A 19937-nucleotide genomic window follows, 5' to 3' on the forward strand; every position below is an offset into this window, starting at 1 on the left:
TTTCCCTTATCAATAGAATGTTTTTTCTTCTTCTTCTTTCTATTTTTCTTAACTTTTGATTTTAGCCTTGTTGATGTTTGCATCGTCGCAATGCGCATGCGCAGTGATCAGCACTGCATGTATGCGTCATAGGGATGTATTGTATTAGTGGGGCAATGATTCTCTATGACTTGCCCTTAACCAAGATGGCCACACTGCCTGTGGGACTTGCTTTGCCCTTAGGACGGCACTGGGTGGCTCTGCGCATGCGCGATGACGCGCGTAGCGTCATGACGTCATCAGGTTCCGTTTTTTGGCGCGAAACGGCCCACAGGTAAGAGGGTATTTAATGGATGTTATTACATTGTGTTTTATCCTTGAAAAAGAACGCTGTGACGTTCAAAACGCGTTGGATGGGTCTTTTGTCACATTAAAGTGCCCTTTTAATCATTTTTTCGTTTTGGGTCCTTCCTGCTCCGTTTTTGCTGGTGCGCTTTTTGGTCTCCCTTTCCTGTTATTGCATAATTGTAGCTGCACAGCTTGCCTACCTACCACCAGGATGTGAGTATTGCTTATTTTCAGGGGAACCTGCCGATGAGACTGAGGGTGAGTGGGCTTGTACCATCTACCACCTGTCTTCAGGAGGATAGTACCCATACTATTGCACATTAAGTACTATATAATTTTATTAGTACCCTGGTTTAGTGGTTTGGCTTATTTTATTCATTGTACCTGCATTTGAGCGCTTTAGCCATTTTCTACAGTTTTAAAAAAAATGCAAGTTTTAGCCTTTTTGGTCATTCTGCAGGATTTGCACAGCTGGAATGAAACCGCTTCTAAAAAACCCTTTTCCGCACAGTTTGGACATGCGAAAAGGGATTACAGAATAACAAAGCATGCCAATCCAATCAGAAAGGGCTCTTTCTGCACAAATCGCAGCTAGTAGAACATGCCCCATAGAGCCCACTGTGCTTTAAGTCAATGTGCGCAAACTTTTCCCTGTGCACACCCCTGCTTGCCCTCCTCGACGCCTCGCGCCTCCCCACCCCCCGCTTGACTCCGGCATCAAATTACACGCGGGGTCATGTGATGTCATGTCGCCATAGTGACGTGACGTCACGTGATCCCGCGGCGGGTTACCAGGACGACGAGTCGCTGGAAGGGAAGGTAAGTGTATTGAAGAGGCATCGCATGATCCCCCGGCATTTAAATTAAATGCCTGGGGAGAGAGCACGGGACCTTATTCGGGATATCGAATCACTGATAATTTTACATTTATATTACTGTAGCTGAAAATAAAACACCTTTTGTGAAATGTAGATGCTGAGCATCAATTTATTGAAACAATACAATATAAAAAAATATTTTGCAATTAATAAAATACTTTTTTCTTTAACATTGTGTACAAAATTAAATCTTCAACAATTTCATAGTGTGTAAAAATCAAGCATGCACTGTACAGTAAAAAAAATCTATAAACTGATCACATTACAAAAACATTAATTTACCTTCACCAATACACACGTTAAATTAAAACACTCAAACACTTCAGTAGAGGGTTAAATCAAAGCGTTTGTGCCAGTAACCGTTCAGGTTAGCATGTTACTGTAATTACACAAAGGCAAATAACTTTAAACTGAAACACATTCATTTATAACTCGGACAGGCTTGGTCTGAATCCATGGTGGCTGTCAATTTATGTAACAAATATGGAACCTGAATACTTTTGCATGGTCTACATGACATACAATATGCCATTTGTAAAATAAAGGCAGAATAATATTCATATATTATTATTATTCTCATTTGTCCTTGAATGTCCAAAGATCACGTTTGGATAATTCCATTTTGAGTTTCAATCCAATCTAAACTTTTTAGCGTTTTTATTTTATTCATATATGACCTTTACACAGAATGTCTCTTCATTTTTGTCTTCTTGGTCATTGATATAAATCAGTATTTCTTCCAGGCCGGTGCTTTGGCTCGGTGCAAAACGCAAACCAATAGTGTATGTATCACCTCCACCAACCTAAATAAATAGTTAAAACATAGCTTCAATTGAACAATTGAACAATGCTTTAGTGGTATCATAAATCCCATGAATTGGAATAATGTTTCCCTAGATATTTCCTAAACTGAAAATAAACACAAATAATAGATCATTGTACAGTGAGTTCTGGCAAATTATTCTGAAGACCATCAACTACAGCAGTGTAATCTTTAAATGTAACACCTCTTTTCTTTAATCTAGGCCAAGCCTGCACAACTCCAGTCCTCGAGGGCCGCAAACTGTCCAAATGTTCAGGATATCCCTACTTCAGCACAGCTGACTCAATTAGTGGCTCAGTATGGACTGGAGTTGTGCAGGCCTGATCTAGGCGATTGCATTAAAGGGTATTACAGCATATATATCAATTTAACATGGCAAGTTTAATAAAAAGTTTATATAAGAAAATGTAAATTGTTACCTGTTAAAATCACTGTAGTATATGGCTTTATTTTGTATTTCTGTGTATTGATTTACAGTGTTCTAGGTCCTGATATAAGTACACTTAAAGTTATTTTCATTGAACTAGCATCGTCATGTGCATTAGGTTTTCATAGCAAAGCTGTGCTTCACCCTGTACTTCCCAGTTAGGATTATCTAATTAGGTAATTCAGACAGAATATTTAAGCAGTAAAACTAAATAGTATAGAAATATCAGACATATGCCTTATGCTTGTCAATTAAAAAAAATAAAATAAAGATGCCCCCTGAAAACAATGTTAAACAAGAATTAATTTCAAGAGTTTGGAAAGCAACTAGCAGCTTCTATCTGACAAATCACTAGGCTACGTCCATAGAGGGTGGAGCCGTGCTGAGTAGCGCTGATGCTGAGGTTCGCCTGCTCGTTCAGGAGCGATTCCATGGACTGGCAGGCGAGCCAGCGTGTGCGATCGGGGGGATGGAGGGGGACAGGGAGGGGCGGGGCAGTGACGTCGCCGGGACAATAGCCCGCGAAGCGCCGACGTCAACGTCGCGGCGTCATGACGCTGCTTCGTGCTGATTGGGTGTTTTCAGCAGACAGCACGCTGAGAAACAGGCTCTGCTGTCGGCTGAAAATCCCAGCGCCTCAGCACACCTACGGACGCTCTAAAGACATCCTCATTGAGGATGACGGGGCTCCTCGGGGAGCGTCAGCACGGCTCCCCCCTCTATGGATGTAGCCTTAGTCATGTAGAAAATACATGCTACATATGAAGAGATTTGCATCCCTGTGTATTGTGTTTCACGAGACTGAGTTATAAAAAGGATTTGAGGGTTGGATTATTAAGGGTAGAATGTTTAAGGAGCACCTCATAAAATGACTTATATTTTAATGTTACTGAAATCAATATAACTAAATGAAAAAAGGAAATTTGTAAAAAATCTATTTCAACCAATTTCGTATGGGGGTTAAACCTGCAGACCAAGCAATATCTTACATGTGTGTTTTTGTTTAAAATTAATCAGTTCTATACTATGAGAAAATACTTGTAGCGTTTAAAAAACAACAACTCTGAATGACATTTTTAATGTATTATAATGTAACAAGCATTTTTTTTGTTCCTATGTATATCAACCATTTACAAAGTCACATCCCCTTCCTCTTCTGAAACATGCCCTGGCACACCCCTGTTTGAGCCCTGCCTTCTATCTAGCAGTGCACCAATTGTATCTAGTGACTGCCTGGTCACATGAGCTTCCCCACAGAACTTTGCATCTTTGCATGCACTCATTAGTAGGTTAGAAGGGGGAGCTTAGATGCCAGTGCGCTGTGTCCAGGGAGATCCATGGGTCCCAGAGATAGCCAGTATGTAGAAAGGAGGCAGGCACACAGATTTAAGCATGAATTAATGTAATGTGCCATATAACAGACGTTTCGGCAGTAAGATACTGCCATTTTCAAGGTGAGGATTTGCCTTGAAAAGGGCAGTATCTTACTGCCAAAACGTTGGTTATATGGCACAGCTGCATGCTCCTTACATGTAGAACCGCGGCGAATATATATTTGTTTTACATTAAATTCATTCATGCTTAAGTCCGTGTGCCTGCCTCTTTTCTGTCTGCTGCACCGACAGCCATTTAGTGAACCCCCAAGCCGAATTTTTGCCGATCGGTAACAGGAGAATGGATTGATCATGAACTTGGCTAATTACTTATCATTGTGTGGATTATATTAATGCACATATTAAAGGGAATTTAAAAAAAATGAAACGCCAGTTTGGACTGCTACTTTTATATTTATATTTGTGTGTGTGTATGTATGTGCAAGTATGTACATATCTAGACAGAGCCACACTTTTTTTGTTTGCAATAGGAACAGAACAAACAAACTGGCTTTATCATATAGTAAAATCTGAACATCAATTAATAAAACAGAAAAAGCTTTGTAGACAAAATGGTTTACCTCAAAGGTATTCTCCTTGAATTGCAAAAGATCTGTCCTGTTCGTGTAAAGGGAGTATACTTTCCTTGTTGGATAATGGTTTGTGTATGTGATCCGTTTGTTACAGCCTCTCTCTCCTCCAGCAGGAAGCGAAATTTCAAAAGCCTATAAATGCATAACATATTGGTTGAACTATGAGAACTATCATTTCACAAAGCAGACGGTGTGTAAAGGCCATGCAGCTTGTTGCACTGCAATGCTATGCGGACTTCGAAAGTTCTTAATTTGGGGCCATACACGGTGCTACTCTAGAAGACCTTGTGGGCTGCACAGTACTGAATGAGCTAGACTGTATATCTTATGGCGTAGTACCGCTTAGAAAATATATTCTTTAAGCCGGTAGCATTTGAATAGTTAATAAGGTGAAAGTACTATTTTATTATCTCTTGACGATATTCATGAGGGCAGTTCAACACAAACCGGTCACCCGGTCTGGCGTTAACGGCCTCTTAGTAGGTAAAATACCTTGTAAAATATTTGAGATTAACAAACCCTACAGTATTCGCTAATACTCATTTCTCTAATGTTTGAAGTAAGATAAATAAATACAACTATTACAGTTATTCAAAATAACAAAGTGCACCATCTATGACATACAGTATACAGTATCTAGGGAACTTGAGCCCAGAAAGCCTAATCAAGGACTGTTAAATAAGTAAATGTACTAAAAATATCAGAAATACAAGACATTTATTATGAAAAATAGCAACATACAATTTCTGATTCTGATCAAATCTACAGCAAATAGAAATACCACTTGTTGGCACATTCACGTCTCAGACAGGTTTGCAACCCTGCTTTTCTCCATTATCTCTTAGCATACAATATTTCCATTGCAGCCAGGGATTCTGGGTAATGACATGCAAATGAGCACACAGAGTTAAACTCTTGATAAAATCTAGAAATGGTTCATGTTCAATGAAAGGGGGAAAAGTGCAACAGCAAAGTTGCAGATGATTCCACAACAAAATATGCAATCAGAATGCAAACAGGCATGTAACAGCTATATGCAGCAACAAAAAAAACACGATTAAGATTGTGGGGCCAATGCTATAAACGTTGATAAGCCACTTATCGAGTACTTATTGGCCAAAATGCCTACTGCTATTCAGTAAGCCTCGATAAGTGGGTGATAAAGGCAAGAATCGGCAAAAAAATGCAGCCGTCATAAAAAAATTGCCGGGTGAGCAGCGATAAGTCACTTATCGGCAGGTTCTGAAACTCATGCCATTCAAGTAGCTGTAATAAGGTTATCAAGGCCTATTGATGCTAATTGCGGCTCTAGAATGGCGCGTTTCTCCCAAAATCCTCACGCCAGGAAAATTTGGCGTGAGGCTGACGAGGAGCTGCTGAGAGGCGGCGAGACAGGACTTAGAAATATATGCATTTTTCTTGCATCGGATTGATGTTGAGGGTCTCCAGAGCTGATATCCATTAATATCAGAACAGAAGACCCCCGGCATGAATCCCATGCAATAAAAATGCATTTACAGGCAACTTCATTACCTGAGCGGCTAACCGCTAAGGCAATGAAGGGGTTAACCCCTCTCGCTACCCACCAAGGGCCAAATACCCCCTTCACCCACACCCGCTACCCACCTTCTCTACCCCCACATGATTGATACCAGAGGCCGCGAGTGTCCTCAGGTGGTCCCCGTGGGTGTCCTCAGGTGGTTCCCGCCGGTGTCCCCGTGGATGTGCTCAGTTGGCCCCCCGCGTGTGTCTGTGGGCCCTTGGGTGGTCCCCGCTGGCCTGCGGTACGAATCCTGTGGCAACTTTTTTTTGCAATACATTGAAATAAATACACCCCCTCCCCCCAACATATACAGTAATGGGCAAAATAACTATTATCCAGATATGGATAATAGCTCATTTGCACATTATAAAATCAAACAGCCAGCATAAATAAATTAAATAAAAATTTCTACTTACCCCTGCCACCATGAAGAGCGTGCTCATCAGCATACTCCAGGTCCATGTCCTCCATTGCCAGAAAGAATACAAGAAAAAATACAATCTAATGGCCCTAACCCCTTAATCACGTTAGCGGTTAATAACCTCTATAGTAATTAAGGGGTTAACCCACCTCCCCCGCTACCCACCCGGGAGGCCTAACCACCCACCCCGGGACCACTATACCACCCTCTACCCAATGATACGCATAGTGTTATATCATACCCATATAATGTGGGCATGATAAACAACTATAGCAGTCAATGGTCACCCTAATAAAAAAGCATGAAGGCCAAAAATACACAATAATAAAAGATATACACAAGCACCTAAACATCCCAATTCAAGAAATAAAAGCACTACCCCACAGACACCCGCGGGGACAACATGAGGACCCCTGGACACCCACGGCCTCTGGTATCAATCATGTGGGGGTAGAGGAGGTGGGTATTAGTGTTGTTGTGTTTTTAATGTTTATTGTGGGTAGCAGCTGTTTTAATATAAATTTTAATACTAGTGTATTATCAGGGAGTCTCCGGAGCAGAACCGTGTTGATTTGACGTCCGGGATCCCCTGCTTCCGAAGATACAGACCCTGTTATGGGGTGCCAGTATCTCTTATGCATTTAAATGTCCCGTGTCACGTGACAGTGGGAATAAAATGCATAGGAGATACCGTCACCCCATAACAGGGCCTGTATCTCGGGAAGCAGGGGGTCCCCGGACCTGAAATCAATGCGGTTCTGCTCTGGAGACCCACTGCTCACCTACACTAGTAATAACATTTATATTAAAAAAAACATAAATTTCAGGCGAGATTTGCACAGGGAGAGGCGGCTCTCTCTGAGCAGCTCTCTCTGCAGATGAAAAAAATCACCTGGTAAGCCCTTTTCAGAGGCGATCATCACGTCGCCGGCTACTCGCCCGTTTTGGGAATTTCGCTACCACACGTAATTGAGGCTTTCTGAATACCATGATAGCAACGCTCAAAAAACAGGCGATTTAAATGGCCCGGAGATTTTTTTTATGAACGCTTATAGCATGGGCTTCTATATACTTTTAGAAAAACATGGCCATTCAAATATTGTTGCAATAACAATACCGTATTTCCTCGATTCGAAGAGGCCCCTTTTTTTCCCATTTCTCATGTCTGAAATAAAGATGCGTCTTAGAATTGATGTATTAAAAAAAAACAAAAAAAAACTAGGGGGCGCTGCTGGAGATGCCGGCTTCACGGTGTGCAGCAAACAGCATGGCTGATCACGCTCTACCCTCTCCCACTCTACCCTTCATGAGGTGCAGAGAAATCAGCTGGAGATGCCTGCCAGGGATCTTCAGAGTGCAGCAACATGGCTCCGATCACTGTGTATGTCTGTCTGTGTGTGTGTGTGTGTCTGTGTCGTCGTCTCCTTTCCCCCCTGTCAAATCTGTGTCCCTCACCCCTGTCGAATCTCTGTGTGAACTACAGGAAGTGCAGAGGGAGCTGTGTGTGTCTGTGTGTGTGCCTGTCTCTGTGTGTGTGTGTGTCTTTGTGTGTGTATGTGACCTCCCCCCCTCTGTCGAATCTCTGTGTGAACTGCAGAGGGAGCTGTGTGTGTGTCTGTGTGACCCCCCCCCCCCCCCCACCCTCCCCCTGTCGAATCTGTGTGAATTGCAGGAGGTGCAGAGGGAGCTGTGTGTCCCTCCATTCTCTCCCTCCCCCATCCTTCCATTCTCTCCCTCCCTTCTCTTTCTCTCCTTCCCCCTTCCCTCAATTCTCTCCCTCCCCCCCCCATTCTCTCCCTCTTCCCCTTCCCTCCATTCTCTCCCACTTCCCCCCCTTCCCTCCCCCCCTTCTCCCCATTCTCTCCCTCCCCCTTCCCTCCATTCTCTCCTTCCCTCCTCCCCCCGCTCATCCGATACGGTCTCTCTCTCTCCCCATTCTGTGTGTCTCTCTCTCTCCCCATTCTATGTCTGCCTCTCTCTGGTGTAGATAAATGTATGCGATTGCCTGCTAATAAAAAAAAAAATCATTCTGCACATTTAATATTGTGGGGTTTTTCCCCCCAAGTTTTTTTTTATTAAATCAAGGGTGCGTCTTAGAATCGAGGAAATAGGGTATATCACTTATCTACGAAGTGATGATGTTTATCTATGATATATACTGTACCCTTCATGACTCTTTAGATCAGGAATATTCTGTTAAGAAATATGTGTTCATTTGACTACAAACATGTAAAGTGCCAAACACAAATGAGTATTTGTAGCACAGAGCTCTAAAGTATTCTTGCTGAGAATGACGAGCCTACTGTAAAAGCCTCAGCAGAGAGAACATTCTCTCTCTCCCCAGCTAGTTAATTAATTTCCATTACGATAGTCAGACGCCTAATTCAGTTCGCACAGCACTTTTAAAAATAAATTACTGGAGAGCGGTAACATTTTCAGATTGCAATGTTTTATTTCTGCTCCTCTAGAACCAAGTGCTAGACATGCTAATGTAAGTTGTTTTAACAATGAACTGCCCAGTGTAACTAGAAAGGTCAACTTGTAAAAGCTCTTGAAACACTTTTTTTCCCCCCAGTATGAATGATAGTGTGGTTTATAATATAGCTATAAAGACTTGTCATAAATGTAAGAAATCCTAAACCATTACATAGCCTTTGTATAGAAAAAAATTAAACATATACGTATACTTCCAATGAACCCCATCACTGCCAGAGGAGCCTGCAATACATCAGTGGTGCTCAACTCCAGTCCTCAAGAACCCCCAACAGGTTAGGTTATAAGGATATCCCTGCTTCAGCACAGTTGGCTCAATCAGTCCCAGCTTCAGCACAGGTGGCTCAATCAGTGGCTAAGCCTTCAACTGAGACACTGATTAATTCACCTGTGCTGAAGCTTGGAAACCTGACCTGTTGGGGGGTGGGGGGTGGGGGGGAGGGCTTGAGAACTGGAGATGATCATCCCTGCAATGCATTACATTGCAAAGCAATTTGATGCAGGGAATGTAGATGTTCAGAACACTGCAGAGGTAAAACCAGTAACATTGTTTTTCCTAAAGCATGTAATAAAATGGAATATATTTTCTACATGACGTTGTGCAGAAAGAATATAATAAATAAATATAACATTGTATACACTATATAACTATACAGGTATGCACCCAACTTATCATGTTGGTAAAAAAAAAGAAAATATTTTGCTGTGGCTCTGGGGAAGGTGAGAGATACAGGCAGGTTATGGGCTGCCCACAGCTATTCACCAGACTGCCAGGGAATATCTCAGTCTGGTTCTAACAGCGTTCCATGGCGGAGGGGAAAGTAAGTCTGGCTACATCTGTACAATCGCTGTTGCCTAAATAAGAATCAGGAACTAATAGGTATAAATAGATGACATATGCATGTCGTGGAATAAAGGGTAACAAAAGCATGCCCTTAACGCCAAAGGTTAGACACATGTCCTATCTTTTGAATACCTTATTTCAATAATAATTGACACAGCGTCAGCTAAAGAAAAAAAAACAAATACAGTAGTGTTGTAAAAATGCACACAGAGGGTAAACAATTACCTACTGAGACAAGCTTACTATAGAGATCAGACAAGAGAGGCGCGGACATGTCAAGCATAAATATGTGCGATTTGCTGAAAGAATAATACTATAGCTGCAGGACAGCATGCTGCGCTGTCACTGGTTGTTTGAAGGTTGCAGTGTAGATACTTTTAATAAAATAATTCTCTGCATTTGCTGGCCATGTATAGAAGACCTAAGCTGTCCTATACAGAATGCTTATCCTACATAATAACAGTGTGCCAAATGTTTGTGATGTACGAGTGCTGGTCAGTGTCTTTAAAACAACCAGATTTATTTGATAATGCTGAACTCTATCTTCGAGGGGTAAAGAGGTAGGAATATTTAGTGACGACACCAGAAAAGAATGGAAATGGGCTCTATAGTCTGTGTTATCATTCAAGTTCTCTGATAACTTAAACATTATTTTGCATGCTTATGTTCTGAAAACGTAAAACTGGAGATGATCAACAGATCTTTTTTTATTTATAACACCAACACTTTCCTGCTGTGAGACAGAGAGAGGGACCGCTTCTCTCTGCGCAGCCTTCCAGACTGATGGGCTTGGTATGATTAATGCAGTGAGAGTCCCATTCAGAAGCAGGGACGCCTGCTGCATTAATTCTTATGGGAAATTAACCGCGATCACAGCCCCACTTGGGCCGCTGTCCACCCGCAGGGTGAAGTTGAATCATGGCCCATCTGTACATCTATGCATTATGGGCATCAAACTTGTTTGTGCCAATATACTGGACTACAAATGTTTTGGACAATTATGGCGCACAACAGAAAAAAAATTAGTTCATAGAAGCACACACGAGATCTATATTACATGATTTTCCTCTGTCAATTTAACGCCAAAATTAAATTTGCGAATCTTGTACATTGACTCGTGAATTCAGAAAAAAAGACAGTATCATTTTGATAAACAGGCCTTGCAACAGCACAATACTATTAATACAGGCATACCCCGCATTAACGTACGCAATGGGACCGGAGCATGTATGTAAAGTGAAAATGTACTTAAAGTGAAGCACTACCTTTTTCCCACTTATTGATGCATGTACTGTACAGCAATCATCATATATGTGCATAACTGATGTAAATAACGCATTTGTAACAGGCTCTATAGTCTCCCCACTTGCACATAGCTTCGGTGCAGGTAGGGAGCCGGTATTGCTGTTCAGGACGTGCTGACAGGCGCATGCGTGAACTGCCGTTTGCCTATTGAGCGATATGTACTTACTCGCGAGTGTACTTAAAGTGAATGTACTTAAAGCGGGGTATGCCTGTACACAGATGACACCTTCAGAAACTCACCCATTCTTATGAGCATATTCAAACTCAAACACTATTGTATTCATAATAGTTTAACGGCAGTTTTGTTAACACTGTAAATGTGTCATGTTGTAATGCAGCCCTTAAGAGAGCAGTAAACCAGAAGGGAAGCTTGATAAATGTCACTTCAATGTGTTTTAGTTCAAATGCTTTATTTTCTCATTTTTTATTTTAAGATTAATGTGAAATGGGTCACAAATGTACTACTAACATTTTATGGAACAATATGAGCTACTTTATAAGAAATACCTTTAAACAGCAAAAATAACACTATATCTTTCAGTAACATTGCTAGTGTTAAAGCTGCAGTTCAGTTTTGTTTTTTTAATTATTTTTTTACTTCAATAGTTTCATGTGTGCAATCTCTAATTACCTAAAGAACTGTATAGCTGCACGTCAATTCGTTCTCCATGTATTGATAGGCAAAATTTGGTGACATAATTAGTGAAGGGATCTGTTTTTCTTCTGCTTCTGTCTCTCAGTGGAAGCTCATGAATATTCATGAGCACTCCTGCACTGACATGTGCTAGAGGGAGGGCAGGGCTGACAAAGGGGTGTGCCAGGGCTTGTGACAGGACATGAAGGGGCAGTGCCTTAGCAAATGGCTGTTAAAATAGAATACAAGAAAATTGGTCTTTCAAAGTGTTTTTTTTTAAAACAGAAAATGCTAAAAGTATTTTTTCTTACTACAGAACTGATTTATTAAAAAAAAACACACATGCAGGATATTGACTGAACTGCAGCTTTAAGTACTCAATTAGAATGTCTTCTGTACTGTTGCATTCATTTTTTTAATAACTATGATAAGACCCACCTATTTAACACAGTGTAAAGTCACTGACTGTTAACAATAGTTAACTTTTAATTACGCAAATGACTTTCATGAATACTGAATAGGGCGGAAATCCTCTCATCTGGGCTTTTGAGCTGCTCACTCATCTGAGACAGTTCGTTACTAAAATAGCCAGCTGTATTGCAGGATACTGGGCTAATATCCCCTTCTAATTTTCCTCAATCTTTCTGCTTTTGTTCTCGTTGGTCACACTCGTTTCCAGCCTCTTAAATCTCTGTAACATGTCCATGTTCTCTTCTGACTCCTTCACCCTGTACGTCGTCTGTATCTTCTACTAATTATTTATCAGCACTTTCAGTCTAACAGATAGCAAAATGGACAGGGTAGACGGTTCTTATCTGATGTCAATATCTATGTTTCTAGGTTACCAAATTGTCATAAGGGCAAACTGCCTCCAGTGCTACAAACTGATGCAGTCTCCTTCCCATCAAAGTAGGTAACAAATTAGCAAGTTGTATCAAAGACATCTGCTGACTGTTACTATCGCTGTGTCTTTTGAATCAGAAAACATTGTGCTGTTTTCAATCTTAAATGGAAATGATCCTATTTTCTCCAAATTTATATGGTGATAAACAAACCACCACAAATAGTGTGGTTTGTATGGACTGCCACCTCTTCACATATATACAAAACGATATCCATGCAATATTAAAGGAGCAATCAAAGCAATATCCTACATGTGTTTTTTTTTTTTTTTTTTTTTAATAAATCAGTTCTGCAGTATTGGATAATACTTACTAACTTTTGTTTATTTTAAAATGCAACTCTTAATACTATTTTAATTAGTTTTAACATACAGTACTGAGCATTTTTGATTTGTATATCAGGCTTTAGCACCTCCCCCCTCCCCCCCCCCCCCCCCCCAGCAGTGCAAAATCGCTTTCCCATTTGTGATAATTTGCTGCAAATATTCCCAGCAGTTTGAGCTGAAAACTGTAACAATAGATAATCTTACCTTAGTAATAAAAGAATACATTGTACTGTAGCTGCTGAGTTACACTGACTGACTGAAGGATTGATTTGAAACGGAAAGGCAACCATTTAGTGAACCTTGCGAAGCAGTATTTTGCTGATCAATCACAGAACGAATCGATCAGCAGCTTAGGTAATTAGTTTTCAATAAATGTAATCAAATGCTGCATATATTAAAACAATATTTTTTTAACTGCTTGGATTGCTTCTAATTTATGCAATCATGCTTCCTTAAATAATTTCACAACTAAATACACAATTTGTAAACAACTTGAATGTCATGCATAATTGCTGCTGGCATGGTCACTTCTCACTCTACATAAACCAACTTACATCTGTCTAACATTTTAGCATATACACTTGATTTCAGTGTTGCCATAGCACATACAGTAAATGTAGTTTAAAAAGGGCGGTTCATATATGCTATGTCCAAATGATGCAGAAACTTGACCTAATCCCTGGGTGTTCATTAACTTGTTTGGTCCCAAGACAACACTCACATTTATGTATTTCCATCTGATCTATTATCTGAAACCTAATCTAGAGCATTTGATTGTCTATCAACATTATCATTTTAGGTGCCTCTGTATTGCCTTAAAATGAATATATTCAAGACAGAACTCATGATCGTGCTACATGAACAAGAACAATTGCTCCATTCTTTACTCAGTCTTGAGGCACTTTAACTATGGTTTATATTTGGACTTTTCCTTATTTTCTCACATTCATGCTCTTCCACAAACCTGTCATTTATTCCTCTGCAACACTGCTAAGATCTACACTGTCTTCTGTAAAGCCACAATTAAATATGCAATGTGTATTATTAATTATACTCTGTCACCTTGGTTATTCCCTTTCAAACCTTGCTTCTAATTTACTCCCAAGTGGTATAGCCAAAATATTGTTGCCCAAATCATTTAATTCTCTGATAAATATGGTTTTACATAACCTCTCCTTAAATTGCTCTTCTCTTTCCACAAAATGTTGCCAAATATTATTTGCCATGGTGCTAGACTCTTTAATTTCTTGATAGACCCTTCCCTTCTGATCAAGGTTGTCTACTCTTTGTAGCACTTTTCACTTACAGCACTTTCATCTCTTCATATTAAAGTCTTGACAAGTAATCCCCCTTCCCAAAACATAACCATGGTCTGGAAAAACACTATGACCGTGTTTCACCAAGCCGCAAAGCACAGTATCACACCCCAATCTGGTGTTACCTACAATTTAAGTTAATGGTAGTGAACACTGGATTGAGTTTTCAGACTGTACCAGCCCAAGAAATAAATTGTCATGCCACACAACATGCTTGCTTTTCTTCCGTGTTATGTAGGTATGCACCTACATTTGTTCTTACAATCTCTACATGTCTCTGTATGTTTTGTATGAATAACTTCAAACAAGGATTCTCTTCTTTGAATGTAATGTAATTCTATTACTGTATTCTATCTAATTTTCTCATTAGTAATACATCGTTCCAAAAATAGAGACATTTTGTTTTTAATGTTTTATCTTATATAATTACCTTGGAAATTATAGGCTTCCTGCAAGAAATGCACACCAGCCAGGATGATACAAGCTGATGATGATCGACATCTACTATATTGAGGTAGATAAATTTACCACCTGCTTTCTGAGGACGTACACCAATGTGAAGATCTTGTATTCCATTTGGAGGGAGTACAAACACACCCTCTGGATCAACCTGTATTAAATACAATATATAAACAGTATTGGACAGTATCAACTGGGTCAAATAATCTTTGGATAACGGTTAAAGTATAAGATCAAAAATGTGAGAATACATTGAAGTATATGGGCTACTGATGCAAAAATATGTGAAATTGACAGAACTACTTCTGAGTTCACTTTTAAGAGTTATGCTACCCAAATAATCCAACATAAATCACTGTAAATATAAACTAGTTGGTATAAAATATGATATGATATTTGTTTACATATTTTTGTTGCACTAGTCATTTCATGTTTCATTACTTTTCAATATACTGAAACTTTGCATGCAGACAAAGTGACCAATTGTTTTGAGATTATCAGAAAGAGACACAGTCATAACATTACTGCCCTCATTTCCAATAAAGCTTAGTGCATTTCCCCCCAAAGAAATAATAACAGTATAATTGGCTAGATAAAAAAAAAAAACATTTGAATGCAAGAAATACAAAGTACTGTAGAATTTAGAATGCTAGTGAAAGACAAAATTAATAGGGGCTTATCCAACCCAGCATGGGCTTGCTTAAATACATTTTTTTAAATAGAACTCTAAATAACAATCAACTAATACAAATCCTTTTGTAAATACTTAGCCCAGCATTCTAAGTTTAAATGTTACTACTAATTTGGGCACCTTTTTTTTCTTTCCTCTTAAGTATCTGAGGTCAGGGGAGTTCTGTCACGGGAGACCAAGAGCTTTGAACCCCTTTAATATTTGTACCGGGATCATGCATTAGGCAAAACAAGGTAGTAGAAACAAAATGTAGTTTATTTCGGTAAACCCACGTACAACATGAAGAATTACACAATATACAGGTAAAAGTACACTTACAGTGGGTCTGGGGGGAAAATCTAGGCTTTCCAAGGGGCAGGGCACCTGCTTGGATGAGCTTACCCTAACAGGGACCCAGTTCTCCTGGTCCTCTTTTCGGCGACCGCTACATTCGATTTGTAGAACTTGGCCGCAAAAGACGGGACTTAAGTCTCGGCGAGGCAGACTTTCCTAGCTTCAAAACGAAGCCGGCTGCTCTGCAATTTGCAACAGAGCCCCTTTGAAAAGCCCGCCTTAGCTTCATCGACAGAAGTAACTGGATGGTCTGGTTCTCTGCCTCGGCCATCTCCTTACATACACTCCGCTAAGCTATCCTTAGCATGGAGGTAGGAGGAGCAACCAATCAGAATGTGGGAACTCTATCCCATTAGCCAATAGAAACAGGGGCTTATCTCTTGGCTGACGTCAGAGGAAGGGGCGTGCCAAGACGGCTCGGGATGCCCCGTGGGCGGGACATACGAATTGACCAATGGGAAACGTGCTGATATTCTGACACTTCCCCCAGTCAACACATTGCCACCTACTGGGCAGGCTTCACTAAGTATGGCAGACCAGATTGTCCTCCCCGCAGTTAGTCTCTATTCTCCGGACTCAGTACTCCGCCCTGCTCTGGCCACTTGGCACCCTGACACCGCTCAACATCCAGTCTCCTCTTTGAACTACGGACTATATGCAGATTTGCTGGCACCTTAAGCAGATGCCCTGGCTGACTGCATAGAGCCTTATAATAAATGTATAAAACACAGAAAACATATTTTAATACATGGGGGACTTTGGGGAGACTCATGACTGTAAGGGAAATAGGACTGAGATATCAGAGCTCAAAAACCAGGAGTCTGGGGGACACTGGGCAGCCCCGGTGTAATTCCACCCACGTACCGGCAAATCATGCCTGCTCACCGGGTAGAATTAAGGTACTACCAGTAGCTCCTGCTCCCGAACTCCTGCAAACAAAATAATTGTATTCTTACCCAAATATCCCCCCTAAAACGTTCACTCAGAACGTTTCATGACTCTGGGGCAAAGGGAACATGGAAAGTGGAAAAGCAGGGGTCACTAACTTTTTATATAAGGACACCTGGCCCCTGACTTATAGTGCTATGTAGCTGCCAGAGGCCCCACGGTTTCAGGGGTAACCAGTGGGCTTAATCTTCATTATATAGCCTGTTCACCCCCTTACCGTCACACGTCCTTCTTAGCCAACCATAAACTCATCTTAGAACTGAAGATAATGTCATGATAAATGCCAGTCAACATTGTGTTTTTAATCTGTAGCTGCAATTAAGTTAAATTAAGAGGCAATTGAAGCAAACAATGCCATACCTGATATGGAGCAGGGTTTGATGATTAAAACAGCTACAGGAAGATATCTCCAGCTTGCAGATGAAGTGAAGGTTATTTTTTTTTTTTACTTATTACATTACCCCGGCCTTTACAGCAATGCAATTTCCAAAAAAATACTGAAACGTTCACTTATTTGCTTCTGAGAGAACGTCATACATAGTAAGACATTTGAAAGCAAAATAATCTATTAAGTAAGCTATTAATAAAATGTAAGGACATACACCATAGCAAGAAATCTATATTGAAGACATATCCCACAGCAATTCAATTGCCTGCAGATTTGTCAAGCTTCCCAAAATACAGTAGGTCTCCCCACCAAAAAAAATCTGATTTTCAAAAGAAACAATTGGAGTTACATAGAAATTCAATATGAAGACTGACCTTTAGTTCTTGTGGGTGTGAACTGTAACCCTTCACTTTTCGAACTACTTGTGTTCCACGAAGAACCAGAGAGAGCTGGGTCAGTTGACCAGTTATGCAACTAACATCTACTCTTTTGAGTGAATGCAGATATATCTGCCAGGTTTGTATAGGAGCAGCAAGCCAGGGGTCCCTGATTAAAACAAATGGAGCAAAAAGACCATTCAAATATATCTTTACCCAATATATAATAATACTTCTAGAGATGTGTGAAACATTGCCACAAAAAAGAGAGGGTGAAAAAAATAGCAAAGTTGCCCCCCAAAAGATCCACAGGGTCACATGACCACAATGTGTATATTTTGTAATGCAATAAACAGAAAAATATATTGAAAATGTAAATTTAGCAAAATATCAAAATCAATGGCAACATTTCAGTTTTTGGTTTTTTTTCATGTAAAAATTTCATTTACAAAATCACAACATTTTTGGGGCAAATAATTGCTAAATAAACAAGCTAAAACTGAAAATTTCACATCTCAACTTATGGAACCAAATTTAAAACATAAACATTTTTTTAACTGTATTCCCCTAGGTCAGTTTCCCTTTGCCAAAAGTATTCTGCTGCTACTTTCCATAGAATTGTAAATCTTTGTTCCAGCCTCTATTCATAGTTATAAAATGTGTAAAGTTATATAACACTTGTCACAGAATATAGAATACATAATACTTTGTGATAGGCTAATTAGGGTTTTAGAATTAACAAGCGAGAAAGTACAATAACTCCAAGGCCAAATTATAATCAAGTTCCTATATAATTACAGTGTTATAGAGTGTTTCTGAAAAAGAGAGTATTGCTGAAAAATAGAGTATTGCTGAAAAATATCAATGTAGATTATGTAATCATGGTGGAAAAGTGAAATGTATCAAATACAAAAATATTAATTTGCAAGTAAAACGGGGCCATCTTAATATATAAAATCGAAAGGTTAGTGCTATCTGCGGTGAATGTGATTGGTCCTCAGCCTCTGGCCAATCAGATTGGTGGGTCTGACGTCACCCAACTGCCACTCTCTTCCCCCTCGGCCACACACACACTTTCACACACTCTCACATACTCTCACACACTCTCTCTCTGTGTGTCCTCTCCCCCCCCCCCATCACACTCACCCTCACGGGCGCCCTGCACCGGCTCCCGGATGGAGGGGAAGCGCGGCGCGGTCCTCCTGCCCCAGCCGCCAACACTCACTTCCCTCCCCGGCGCTCACTTCCCTCCCTCCCCGGCGCTCACTTCCCTCCCTCTCTGGCGCTCACTTCCCTCCCTCTCCGGCGCTCACTTCCCTCCTTCCCTGGCGCTCACTTCCCTCCCTCCCCGACACTCACTTCCCTCCCTCCCCGGCGCTCACTTCCCTCCCCGGCGCTCACTTTCCTCAGGCAGCCTCCGGAAGGACCCACTTCCCCCCCCCCCCCCGCACCCTCCTATACCGCACCCTGGTGTCTCCCTCGCCTATACCGCTCACCTCTCTCTCTCCCTCTCCCTTTGCTCCTCTCACTCCAAAGCCAGCTCTGCACGTTCGCACCGGCACATCCCCATCCCTGGCGAATCTGCGGCTCCGGTTGAAAGTGCTTCACTAGGAGATGGGGGGTTTTTTTTTTTGGCGCCTTTTTGTTTGCGGTGATCACGAAAATGGCGCCAGAGTGGGTAAGATGGCGGCGCACGCGTGGCTGGGGGGTGACATGTGTAAGCCCGCTCCCCGGCGCTCTCCCACTTCCCCCCAGCCCCCAGAGCACGCTCTCTACGGCTCACCCCCCACTCCCACACGCCGCTATCCCGTCTCAACATCCTCGAGGAGCAGGAGGAGGGCGGCAGGGAGTTGCAGCCGCGCAATAGCTCCTTTGTGACACCGGGAGTCGGCGGAGGCCACGAGGGGGGAGAGAACCAGTGGCAGCCCGAGGAGCGCGGCATGCTGCCAGGTGAGGAAATGCAGGGTGAGGAAATGCAGGGGGAGGAATCCATGCCTTTGACGCCCCCCCCCTGCCTTTGACGCCCCCCGCCTTTGATGCCCCCCTGCGTTTCACGCCCCCCTGCCTTTCACACCCCCCCTGCCTTTCACGCCCCCCCCCTGCCTTTCACGCCCCCACTGCCTTTGACGCCCCCCCTGCCTTTGATGCCCCCCTGCCTTTCACGCCCCCCCCTGCCTTTCACGCCCCCCCCTGCCTTTCACGCCTCCCCCCCTGCCTTTCACGCTCCCCCCTGCCTTTCACGCCCCCCTGCCTTTCACGCCCCCCCCTGCCTTTCACGCCTCCCCCTGCCTTTCACGCCCCCCCCTGCCTTTCACGCCTCCCCCTGCCTTTCACACCCCCCTGCCTTTCACGCCCCCCCCCTGCCTTTCACGCCCCCCCCCTGCTTTTCACGCCCCCTTCCTGCCTTTCACGCCCCCCGTCCCCTCCCTGCCTCCGGGCAACGCCGAGTATATCAGCTAGTAGAAAATAAAAAGATATGAAATCCTAATTCTAACATTGAACCTAATATTTCAAAATAGTAAAGAATTTAAGTAGA

The 19937-nt window shown here is 41.8% G+C and overlaps 1 protein-coding gene across 7 annotated transcripts in view; it reads right to left on the reverse strand.

The window, feature by feature from the left end:
* Window positions 1-1362: 1362 nt before the first annotated feature.
* NPHP4 (nephrocystin 4) overlaps window positions 1363-19937 on the reverse strand; it is a 264867-nt gene continuing 246292 nt past the window's right edge. For 6 of the 7 annotated variants that reach the window (XM_075604944.1, XM_075604943.1, XM_075604942.1 and 3 more), the window contains 4 exons: window positions 17399-17570; window positions 14636-14815; window positions 4410-4553; window positions 1363-2008 (listed from right to left, as the gene is read on the reverse strand). In XM_075604944.1, coding sequence (XP_075461059.1) covers window positions 1868-2008; window positions 4410-4553; window positions 14636-14815; window positions 17399-17570 — 637 coding nt within the window. In that variant the 3' untranslated portion in view covers window positions 1363-1867. Of the gene's footprint in view, window positions 2009-2447; window positions 2624-4409; window positions 4554-14635; window positions 14816-17398; window positions 17571-19937 lie in introns of all 7 variants that reach the window. The other variant, XR_012802230.1, reaches the window with a different exon arrangement.

This window comes from Ascaphus truei, chromosome 6 (genome assembly GCF_040206685.1).
Source record: "Ascaphus truei isolate aAscTru1 chromosome 6, aAscTru1.hap1, whole genome shotgun sequence".
NCBI lineage: Eukaryota > Metazoa > Chordata > Amphibia > Anura > Ascaphidae > Ascaphus > Ascaphus truei.